General features: G+C 38.4%; 1 protein-coding gene across 2 annotated transcripts; it reads left to right on the top strand.

Annotated features, from left to right (window-relative positions):
• Positions 1–942: 942 nt before the first annotated feature.
• Positions 943–10,989, top strand: DEK1 (calpain-type cysteine protease family). Of its 2 annotated transcripts, none has more exons than XM_078959696.1 (29): positions 943–1,280; positions 1,411–1,569; positions 1,897–2,147; positions 2,258–2,440; positions 2,533–2,668; positions 2,769–2,899; positions 2,990–3,104; positions 3,202–4,081; positions 4,164–4,274; positions 4,352–4,410; positions 4,496–4,658; positions 4,731–5,004; positions 5,097–5,247; positions 5,343–5,454; positions 5,542–5,707; positions 5,818–5,888; positions 6,001–6,092; positions 6,194–6,356; positions 6,441–6,512; positions 6,606–6,983; positions 7,066–7,181; positions 7,296–7,593; positions 7,687–8,018; positions 8,106–8,457; positions 8,556–8,981; positions 9,055–9,183; positions 9,250–9,768; positions 9,864–10,100; positions 10,283–10,989. In XM_078959696.1, the coding sequence occupies exons 2-29, from the start codon at positions 1,445–1,447 to the stop codon at positions 10,586–10,588; spliced, it is 6,348 nt and encodes a 2,115-aa protein (XP_078815822.1). In that variant the 5' UTR covers positions 943–1,280; positions 1,411–1,444; the 3' UTR covers positions 10,589–10,989. The 2 variants fall into 2 exon arrangements, with proteins under 2 accessions (XP_078815822.1, XP_078815821.1); XM_078959695.1 differs by having other exon boundaries at positions 2,751–2,899.
• Positions 10,990–12,150: the final 1,161 nt, after the last annotated feature.

The following is a 12,150-nucleotide window of genomic DNA, read 5'->3' as shown; positions in this document are numbered from 1 at the left end:
TGTAACGGTGGTGGTGGGTGGTGGAGGAGGTGGTGGCGGCGATAGAAAGGTTTCATATGTAGTATTAAAAGTAAAATGAGTAATATGGTAACACTCAACATTATCATTTGAAATGAATTTTAATTCCTTAAGTTTTTGGATGAAATTTATTTTTCCTCATTGGAAGGAAAATTTGACTCATTTAAGAATCAAATTCCTTTCGAAAGTTTGAACCAAACAAAGGAGAGTGATGAAATTAGCATTCAATTCTAACGGATTCCAGCGAACCAAACGACACCATAACATTTTGTGTAACTAATATTGTATAGCAATTATAAACACGGGGTTTTACCCAATCAGCAAATCCTGCATACAACTTCATTTAATTGAAGAACTAAATCGATGAGAGGATTGCTCACGTTATCGACAATACATTAAGAAACAAAGAGTTAAACTTAGTCGATCACCATGATTTCTTGATTATAACTTATAAAGTTAGTAAGAAGCCCAAAACGGGAGCTTTCAAATATATACCCTTAGTTAGGTCCAGCCCATTCGTCTTCAAATTTCAAACCCTAAAGTCCAATATAAACCCAATAATTATAAACCAAAAATTTCAATCGTAGACTATCAAGTTTGACAAATTTTCTTATGGGTCCCCCTACTTTTCAACTAATAGAATTTTTAATCAACACTTTTCCACTAATCCTCCACGAAACCGGGTTTTTTTTCTCGGGTAATTAAGTGGTAGAAATAGACCAAAGGTGTCTGAACGATAAGGTTTCCCCACGTGCAGACGCAATCACTCTGTACACGTACCAATATATTTCTCAGTCAAGAACCACCGCTCGTTTCTCATTGGCTGTGTAGTCCACGCGCCACCCTCCAGCTACTCGACTTGAATTGCTCTGAGACAAGCATATGCAGCTGCTGTTATTTTATCATTATTTACAAAACCACTATCCAGTATCCCCAATCTTTTACTCTTTCCTTCTCTCAAATTTCGCTAAAAAGCTCTCATTTTTTTTCACTGTGTGTTTGAGTGTGAAACTGCGTGTAAATAGGAGCTCTAACAAATCGAAAAGGGGTTTCATACGGAAGAAGAAAATTCCAAAACTTGGTGTTGCTGAAGTCGTCCATCGCTACATTCTTCAAAACCCTAACTTCCTGATTTTGTTTATTGATTACATGACGGTGCTATCCAGCTGAAAAAATAAACTAAACCCTAGTTCCTCTTGAACTCAATTTCGCGTCCTAGAAGTTATCACGATGTTATTGGCAGCTGAAACCAGTTCAGTGAAGTAAGTTGTTTGCTTCAATTGCATATCTTTTTGGTTTCAAAGTAACTTAGTTAGGTTGAATTTTATGTTTTGTTTTAAATTATATGTTAATCACGCTTTGATTTCTTTCTGTATATTATCTGCGGTGTAGTTGAAAAGCTAGAGAGAAAAGGGAGGAAGAAGCCATGGAAGGGGATGACAGGGATGTAATGTTGGCATGCATAATATCGGGAACCCTTTTCTCTTTCTTGGGGTTGGCTTCTTTTGCGATACTTTGGGCTGTTAATTGGCGGCCATGGCGGATATACAGGTACTTCTTCCTTATTTCCTGTTTTGTTAACCAGTTTTTGTCGTTTTGGGTTCCCATTTGAAGCAATGGGGAATTCAATAGATTTCTTTGATTACTGTTACATTTTTCAGCTAAACAGAACTCGAAAGTTAAAAATAGGAAGATTTGGAAATTGGGTATATAAGTATATAACATTACATTTTGAACCTCTTAAATGTTCAACTATAACTAGGGGACATTAGATTAACATGCTTTAAGTTATTAATCAGTTGGTTTCAATTTGTTCATTTTGAACCTCTTAAAAGTTATCACCTAACACTTTCTGTTATTGTTGTCATATTTGCTCAGTTGGATCTTTGCTAGAAAATGGCCAAGTTTCCTCCAAGGCCCTCAATTGGGAATACTATGCGGTTTTCTATCCCTTTGTTCATGGCTTGTTGTCGTTTCTCCAATTGTAGTTCTTATCACATGGGGATGTTGGTTAATCTTAATACTTGGGAGAGATATTATTGGTTTAGCAGTAATTATGGCTGGAACTGCTCTTCTTTTGGCATTCTATTCCATAATGCTCTGGTGGCGAACACAGTGGCAAAGCTCAAGTATGATCCAAATCTCCCATATCCATTTTCCTTTCAGTTTACAACATCTTACACATATATCATACATTTCTAAAAGATATTAAAGGGTACAAATGTCGTTTCATGAATAGGAGCTGTTGCTGTTCTTCTTCTTCTAGCTGTTGCACTCCTCTGTGCATACGAACTATGTGCAGTTTATGTTACAGCTGGTTCAACTGCTCCACAACGGTATTCACCTTCTGGATTCTTCTTTGGGGTCTCAGCAATTGCTTTAGCAATCAACATGCTCTTCATTTGCAGAATGGTGTTTAATGGTAGGTTGTCACTACTTGTGACCTATAACCTATTCTTTCTTCTTCTTCTCTCATGTTTGCTTATTCTTCATGGTGTGCTCAAATCATTACAGGAAACGGTTTGGATGTTGATGAATATGTTAGAAGTGCATACAAATTTGCTTATTCTGACTGCATTGAAGTTGGCCCAGTTGCATGTTTACCAGAACCACCAGATCCAAATGACTTATATCCTAGACAATCTAGAAGGCAAGTACCCTTTTTTTCTTTTCCAATCTTTCACCATAAAGATTGCATCTTTATGAATCTTGCAACATATTTTCACTAACAGGAGTAATAACTCTTTCAGGGTGTCACATCTTGGGCTTCTTTATCTCGGGTCACTTCTTGTACTTCTTGTGTATTCTATATTGTATGGCTTAACAGCAAAGGAGTCAAATTGGCTTGGAGCTATCACATCAGCTGCTGTTATAATTCTTGGTATATATATACACATTAAACCAATGCTACTCCTAATTTCCTAATTTCCTAATCTCCTATCTTCCTTAATTTCTTGATTCCTATTCCTAGATTGGAACATGGGTGCCTGTTTATACGGGTTTGAGCTTCTTCAAAGCCGTGTCATTGCTCTTTTTGTTGCTGGTGCTTCTCGCGTCTTCCTGATATGCTTTGGAGTTCATTACTGGTATTTTTTCTAATTTTCTATTCCTCTAATCTTTATACATACACACACAACTTTTACCTTCGTTTCTTGAACTTTTGAGTGTTCTTTATCTGCATAGGTATCTTGGACACTGTATAAGTTATGCGGTTGTGGGGTCTGTCTTACTTGGCGCAGCTGTGACGCGCCACCTGTCAGTCACAAACCCTTTAGCAGCAAGAAGAGACGCCTTACAAAGCACTGTGATTCGCCTCAGAGAAGGTTTCAGAAAAAAAGAACAAAACAGTTCTTCAAGTTCATCGGAAGGATGTGGTTCAAGTGTGAAACGTAGTAGTAGTGCAGAAACTGGTCATTTAGGTAACAATTGGAATCATGCAGAAGGAATCAACAGTGAAAAAAGCTTAGATAGTGGAAGACCAAGTGTAGTTCTACACAGTAGTTCTTGCAGATCAATTGTCCAAGAAGCTGAAAGAAACTTTGACCAAAATAGTGATGAGTCAACTTCAAATCAACAGACACTTGACTTGAACTTAGCTTTGGCGTTTCAAGAAAAGTTTAATGACCCAAGAATCACGTCTTTATTGAAGAAAAGAGCAAGAGAAGGGGACATTGAGTTGACTAATTTGTTACAAGATAAGGGTTTGGATCCGAATTTTGCAGTGATGTTGAAAGAAAACGGATTGGACCCCACAATACTCGCGTTGTTGCAAAGGAGTAGTCTTGATGCTGATAGAGATCATCGTGATAATACTGATATTATGATTAGTGATTCAAATGGTGTTGTTGATAACACTTTGCCTAATCAAATTTCATTATCTGAAGAACTTAGGATTCGTGGACTTGAAAAATGGCTTAGAATTTTCAGACTCCTTTTGCATCATATTGCTGGGACTCCAGAACGTGCATGGGTTCTTTTTAGTTTTGTGTTCATTGTTGAAACTGTCATTGTGGGGCATTTTCGTCCAAAAACAGTCGAAGTCATTGGTGCAACACATCAACAGGTATAAAGGGTTTCCTTTTTATACAAAATCTTTATGAAAGTTGCTTCTTTTTTTTATCTCTAATCTACAAAAATGGATACAGTTTGAATTCGGGTGTGCTGTTTTGCTACTATCACTTGTTATCTGTTCCATTATGGCTTTCCTTCGGTCACTACAAGCTGAAGACATGGTGATGACTTCAAAACCCCGAAAGGTAAACTACATTTTTTGTAATTTCTTTTTCTATTTTTTTTTCTTTATTCATGAACTCTGTTATGTTAAAAATTGCAGTATGGTTTTATCGCTTGGCTTCTAAGTACTTGTGTTGGTCTGCTGCTGTCTTTCTTAAGGTACAACAGTTAATTTTTTTTCAATAGATTCACAAGTAAAAGATTTATCTTTTTAACTTTAATCCATCTTCAACTAATATTTCAGCAAATCATCTGTTCTTCTTGGATTATCTTTAACCTTACCACTCATGGTAGCATGCCTTTCTGTTGCAATTCCAATTTGGATACACAATGGATACCGATTTTGGGTGTCAAGAGTTGACTATGGAGGTCAAGTAGGAAACTATCGAACTCTTTGGATGAAAGAGGTTTGTTATCTACTTATCTTTAATCTTCTTACTACTTTACACTAAACTTATTAGCTTGTAAAATGTTTTCAGGGAGTTGTACTTTCGATTTGCATATCAATCTTTATTGGATCCGTATTAGCCCTAGGTGCAATCGTATCTGCAAAGCCTTTAGAGGATTTAGGCTACAAAGGGTGGACAGGTGGCGACAACAGTATCAAATCTCCATACGCATCTTCAGCTTACATCGGATGGGCCATGGCTGCTGTAATTGCATTGATAGTTACAGGGCTCTTACCAATTGCCTCATGGTTTGCAACTTATCGTTTCTCTTTATCTTCAGCCATATGTGTCGCCATATTTTCAGGTAACTATTCTCACGTTTATCTTATCTTATCTTCTTCCTTTTTTATAATAAAAACTGTATTCAATTTACCATTATGCCCTTTCTCTCTGTAGTTGTTCTGGTTGCATTTTGTGGCGCATCATATCTTGAAGTTGTGAACTCTAGAGATGACGACGTACCTGAAAAAGCCGATTTTTTAGCTGCATTACTTCCTTTAGTTTGCATCCCAGCTTTGCTATCGCTCTCCTCTGGTTTGCTTAAATGGTATCCCTCATATTATTATATCTAATCACAAAAATTATCGTACACGAGTTTTGAAGGGCGATTAATCATTAATCGATTATTTTTCAAATCTTCAGGAAGGATGATAATTGGAGACTTTCACGAGGTGTTTATGTGTTTGTCATTATCGGACTTCTTCTTCTTCTAAGTGCAATTTCGGCTGTAATTGTCATAATTCAACCATGGACGGTAAGTCCATGATTAAATACTTACTATTTAGGGTTTATGATTTAGGGTTTTATGTTATAACTTGATTTATGTTTTGTATGACAACAGATTGGGGCATCTTTCCTTTTACTTCTACTCCTCATTGTTCTAGCTATTGGAATCATCCACTTTTGGGCTTCAAACAACTTTTACTTAACAAGAATGCAAATGTTTGTTGTTTCTTTTCTTGCATTTCTACTCGCCCTTGCTGCATTCTTTGTTGGATGGCGACAAGGTACACAAAAACCTCATCATTTTCTTTTATCTTTTATCTTTTTTTTGTTGATAACCTTCACGAGAGATTATGACACATAATCTATACTTTTTTTTTTCATCAAATTAAAGGGAGATCTTTCGTTGGAGCTTCGGTTGGTTACTTTTCATTCTTGTTTCTTCTTGCTGGCAGAGCATTGACTGTAAGTTTATATAGAATTATAAATACAAATCTACAATCATGTTATATTATTGAAGCTTATCTTTATAGGTTTCTTATGATAAAACTTTTTATTTTTATTTTAATTCCAATAGGTGCTTCTTTCACCTCCCATAGTAGTATACTCTCCACGTGTTCTCCCTGTTTATGTATACGATGCTCATGCTGATTGCGGGAAAAACGTCAGGTTCGTAGGAAATCGGAATCACCAATTCCCACTTCGTCGGAATCTCCAATTCCCACCTCTTTAAATGCTTTTCTCTAACACAATCTACTCTTGTGCAACAGTGTTGCTTTCATTGTCCTCTATGGGATTGCATTAGCAATTGAAGGGTGGGGTGTTGTTGCAAGCTTAGTAATCTATCCACCATTTGCTGGAGCAGCTGTTTCAGCAATTACACTTGTTGTATCATTCGGGTTTGCAGTCTCTCGACCATGTTTGACTCTCGAGGTTTGACTTTGACCCAAATTATAATTCAATAAAAAAAAAACATTCTTTTCCACTAAAAAACCGATTCTTTTCTTCAATTAACAGATGATGGAAGATGCTGTACACTTTCTCAGTAAAGACACCATCATTCAAGCAATCGCCCGTTCTGCCACCAAGGTATATAAAAATCCAATTACATTTAGTAGTAGTTAATAACTTAATATTGGTTTTCTTTGATTTATATTTTCTATAAATGATTTTTTTTTTCAGACAAGAAATGCTTTATCGGGAACTTATTCGGCCCCACAAAGGTCTGCTAGCTCAGCTGCTCTTTTAGTTGGAGACCCAACTGTTACACGTGATAGAGCAGGAAACTTTGTGCTTCCAAGAGCAGATGTTATGAAACTAAGAGATAGATTAAAAAACGAAGAACTAGCAGCTGGATCGATTATTAGAAAGATAAAACACGGGATATGTTTTCAACATGATTCAACAAATGATGTAGGTTACAGAAGAGAAATGTGTGCACATGCACGGATTCTAGCTTTAGAAGAAGCAATCGATACTGAGTGGGTATACATGTGGGACAAATTTGGTGGCTATTTACTTCTTTTACTCGGTTTGACTGCTAAAGCAGAACGTGTACAGGTCAACACATGAATCCATGAACCCATTTCATGCAAAGTAGTTTATGTTTTATTCGTGTTAATGTTTTAAATTTGGGTTACAGGATGAGGTTCGATTAAGACTCTTTCTTGATAGCATTGGTTTTTCGGATCTAAGTGCTAAAAAGATTAAAAAATGGATGCCAGAAGACCGAAGACAGTTTGAAATTATACAGGAGAGGTATAAAAAAGTCATCCGAATCAAGATACTCGATTTGTCATCTTGATTCTTGGAAACCCTAATTTGACACTTTTTTTTTTTTTTTTTTTTTTTTTTTTTTGTTTGGGATTTTAGTTATATACGAGAGAAAGAGATGGAAGAGGAGATGTTGATGCAGAGACGTGAAGAGGAAGGGAGAGGTAAAGAAAGGAGAAAAGCACTTTTGGAAAAAGAAGAAAGAAAATGGAAAGAGATTGAAGCTACATTGATATCCTCGATTCCAAACGCTGGAAGTAGGGAGGCTGCCGCCATGTCAGCCGCCGTGCGGGCGGTAGGCGGTGATTCCGTTCTTGATGATTCTTTCGCCCGTGAACGCGTTTCAAGTATTGCAAAAAGAATTCGCGCCACTCAGTTATCTCGTCGCGCCCTCCAAGTAATTCCCAATTCCCATTTCATCAAAATCATAATTTTATCATTTTTTCTTAAAAAAAAAAATTAAAATTGAAATTATAATTTTGGGTGTCAGACGGGAATACCGGGTGCGGTGTGCGTTCTTGATGATGAGCCCGTGACAAGTGGAAGATACTGCGGTCAACTGGACCCCACGATATGTCAAACACAAAAAGTTAGTTTTTCAATGGCGGTTATGATCCAACCGGAGTCGGGGCCCGTTTGTCTCTTGGGAACCGAATTTCAAAAACAAATTTGCTGGGAAATTCTCGTGGCGGGGTCCGAGCAAGGAATCGAGGCGGGACAAGTCGGGCTTCGACTGATAACCAAAGAAGACCGCCAAGGAGACAGACAGTCTACCGTATCAAAGGGATGGAACATCGGTGCAGCGTGCATCGCCGATGGAAGGTAATCCAATAGCTTCAGATGATATTTTTGTCAAATATAATGTTATGTCATGTACAAGATAATATTAAAAAAATTTATGATTGCCAGGTGGCATACGGTGACTGTGACGATTGATGCGGATTTAGGGGAGGCGACATGTTATTTAGACGGTGGATTTGATGGGTATCAGACCGGATTACCGTTGCCGGTAGGGAATGGGATTTGGGAGCCGGGGACTGACGTCTGGGTGGGTGTCAGACCGCCTACGGATGTGGACGCGTTTGGGCGGTCGGACAGCGAAGGGGCGGAATCGAAAATGCATATAATGGATCTTTTTCTCTGGGGGCGATGTTTGTTGGAAGATGAAATCTCCGCCCTTCCTGCCGCCATGGGGTCCACCGATTATAATATGCTCGATCTCCCTGAAGATAATTGGCAATGGAGTGATTCTCCTCCCAGGGTATGTTTGTTTGTATATCAGTATGTATGAATCGTAACAGATCAACATCACCACATAACATATTAACATAACACAATGTTTGTTTTGACTTTTGATAGGTTGATGAGTGGGATAGTGATCCTGCTGAGGTGGATTTGTATGACCGTGATGACGTGGATTGGGATGGGCAGTATTCAAGTGGGAGGAAAAGGAGATCGGAACGTGAAGGGGTGATTGTGGATATGGATTCTTTTGCAAGAAGGTTGAGAAAACCAAGAATGGAAACACATGAAGAGATTATTCAACGAATGCTATCGGTTGAACTTGCTGTGAAAGAAAACCTTTTGGCTAAAGGAGAAGCACACTTTACAGATCAAGAGTTCCCTCCAATTGACAGATCCTTGTTTCTTGATCCAGACAATCCGCCTTCTAAATTGCAGGTTGTGTCTAAATGGATGAAACCAAGGGAAATAGTCACTGAGAATCAGTTGGGTTCTCCTCCATGTTTGTTTTCTGGTGATGCAAATCCTTCCGATGTTTGTCAGGTATAATCCTATATCCTTTTTTCTCTTCTTCTTCTTCATGTGTTTGTTTGGTTTAATTTGTGTTTTTGAATAGGGGCGTTTGGGTGATTGTTGGTTTTTGAGTGCTGTTGCTGTTCTGACTGAGGTTTCAAGAATATCAGAAGTGATAATTACACCGGAATATAATGAGGAAGGAATATACACTGTTCGTTTCTGCATTCAGGTATATTCTGGAGCCTGTGGTTATGTTGATTATAATAACTATCATCTAACATTGTAATCTTGTTAGGGTGAATGGGTTCCGGTTGTGGTGGACGACTGGATCCCATGCGAATCCCCGGGAAAACCCGCATTTGCCACAAGCAAAAAAGGCAACGAGCTTTGGGTTTCCTTACTAGAAAAAGCATACGCAAAACTCCACGGGTCCTACGAAGCCCTAGAAGGAGGACTAGTCCAAGACGCGCTAGTTGACCTCACAGGTGGGGCCGGTGAAGAAATTGACATGAGAAGCGCACAAGCCCAAATCGATCTCGCTAGTGGCCGATTATGGTCTCAATTACTCCGCTTCAAACAAGAAGGATTCTTATTAGGAGCCGGAAGCCCATCGGGCTCAGATGTCCACATCTCTTCAAGTGGAATCGTTCAAGGACACGCGTATTCCTTACTTCAAGTCCGAGAAGTTGATGGCCATAAACTCGTTCAAATACGAAACCCGTGGGCTAATGAAGTCGAATGGAACGGGCCGTGGTCCGATTCATCTCCCGAATGGACGGACAGGATGAAACACAAACTTAAACATGTCCCTCGGGTATTTAATATGTTTATGTTTATGTTATAAGAAATCATACATGTTGAGATTATATACATATGGTTTTAATTTTTTGAACGTTTGATTTGTAATAGGCGAGAGATGGGATCTTTTGGATGAGTTGGCAAGATTTCCAGATTCATTTTCGGTCAATTTATGTTTGCCGTGTTTATCCACCGGAGATGCGATACTCCGTGCATGGGCAATGGCGGGGGTATAGTGCCGGTGGGTGTCAGGACTACGACACGTGGCATCAGAATCCGCAGTTTAGAGTGCGGGCCACGGGTTCTGACGCATCGTGTCCCATACATGTGTTCATAACCTTGACTCAGGTATTTAGTTGTAAGTTGTAACAACTTACAACTAACAACAAAAGGAGTTTAGACAGTCTCTAAACTCCTTTTGTTGTACCGGTTATATCATTATAACGGGTTATAATGGTATAATTTGGATACAAATTTAAAGAGTTAAGGATGTTATATGTATTGATGGAGTGAATGATGTGTGTTTGTAGGGGGTGAGTTTTTCAAGAACAACAGCGGGATTCAGAAACTATCAATCAAGTCATGATTCCATGATGTTCTACATTGGGATGAGGATAATTAAAACACGTGGACGTCGTGCAGCTTACAACATCTATTTACATGAATCAGTTGGAGGGACCGATTACGTAAATTCCCGAGAAATATCGTGTGAAATGGTACTAGAACCAGATCCAAGAGGGTACACGATAGTGCCAACAACTATACACCCGGGAGAAGAAGCACCCTTTGTTCTTTCTGTATTTACAAAAGCATCCATCACCCTTGAAGCTCTATAGACTGCATCACATACACCCATTTTGGCTGGTTTATTATGGACTGGTTCGGTGGGTCGGGTTCTTTTGTGGGCCCGGGAACCGGGTCGAAGATACTTGAGATTTGGGCTGAAATGTGAACCGGATAGTACTTGTGGCCCGAGGTTGAAGAAGGTTTTGAGGTTGGGGAATGGGGAATATGGGAAGAGGGTGGAGGGAAGAAGGGTTTTTTTGGGTGGTGTATGGTGTATGGAAGGAAATAGGATTATGTAAATGAATAGGAAAGAAGATAGGAAAATTATTGAGTTTAGATATATACATGGGGTGTTGGAAGGGAGGTTTAGTGGGGTGGTTCCTTTCGATTTTTAGCATATCATGTAAATGTCGACTGTGTTTATTGAAATGAGAAATATATCTGCATCTAATCTCACCATTTTAAAAGTTTGTCAGTTCCTCAAAATGGTGGTCGTGTATAGGGATGAGCGTGGGACGGAAGACCCGTTCCGTTCCCGATTTCCCAAATACCGAATTTGATAAAAAGTTAATCCCGAGTACCGAACCGAATTAACATCACCTGTACCGGCAGTACCGATTCCCGAATTTCATGTATTTGGAGTACCAAGTACCGTCCCGTATTTTTAAATTCGGTACCGGTACGGGATCGGGATTTGGGACAAACTGCTCATACCTAATCGTGGACGGCTAGACGTGATCTTATCTAGACCTGGGAAATGTGTAGTGTTGAAAGAGATTTTCTAAATCTTATACGTTTAATTTGTGTGCCATGTGAAGTTAATATGTTGAAAGAGATTTCCTTTTAAAATGACTTTTGGACTTCTAATTTTTCCAAAAAGTAAAAAAAATCCAAAAGATATTTGACAAACGGAAAAGTTCTTTTAAAACAACATTTTACCATGAACAAGAAAGAGTTTTTTTAAAAGTTATGAACTTCATATTTTTGTGACTTTTGACTTTTATCTCTTAAAAGTTTTAAAAGTCAAGTCAAACATATTTTAATGTTCGTGTATCACCCCTCGTATAGAATTAAACATTTGGGGCAACACGATGAGCTTATCTTAATTGAACCAAGCCTAACCGTAAGATATCTATAAACACATGGCAAAATTTCCTAGTTGTATGATCTTTATGTTTTTGTTATCATGAAAATGCTTATCGAGTTTTAGCCATACACGTCGAGCTGTAGAGTCCTTATTTAACACCCTCTGGAGTAGGGTTTGGGAGATAATTGAGTAGATCCATATTTTTTACAATGGAGTCCACTTTGTCCCATTCCAAATTGGTTGTTTTTTGGTTTGGTGATCAAGAGCATTGAAGCCATCAAAATAAGTTGAGAACATGTATCTCATGGAGTCGTAGTTGAGTCATTTTAGGTCAAGAATGAGGGATATGTTGGATTTGATATTAGTTATATATGAAGGCTTTGTGTGATAAGGGTTGTATAGCTGCCTTGATTAGAATAAGAAAAAAAAAAATCACAATGGAGAGAGAGAGAGAGAGAGAGAGAGAGAGAGAGATCTCCAATCACTATTACATGTGTATAAATACAACTTATGATACAAGGGCTT

Source organism: Lactuca saligna, chromosome 6 (assembly GCF_052625555.1).
Source record: "Lactuca saligna cultivar CGN05327 chromosome 6, ASM5262555v1, whole genome shotgun sequence".
Taxonomy (NCBI): Eukaryota; Viridiplantae; Streptophyta; class Magnoliopsida; order Asterales; family Asteraceae; genus Lactuca; species Lactuca saligna.
Note: the sequence above shows the minus strand (reverse complement) of the source record. Positions and strands in the feature narration are given on the sequence as shown.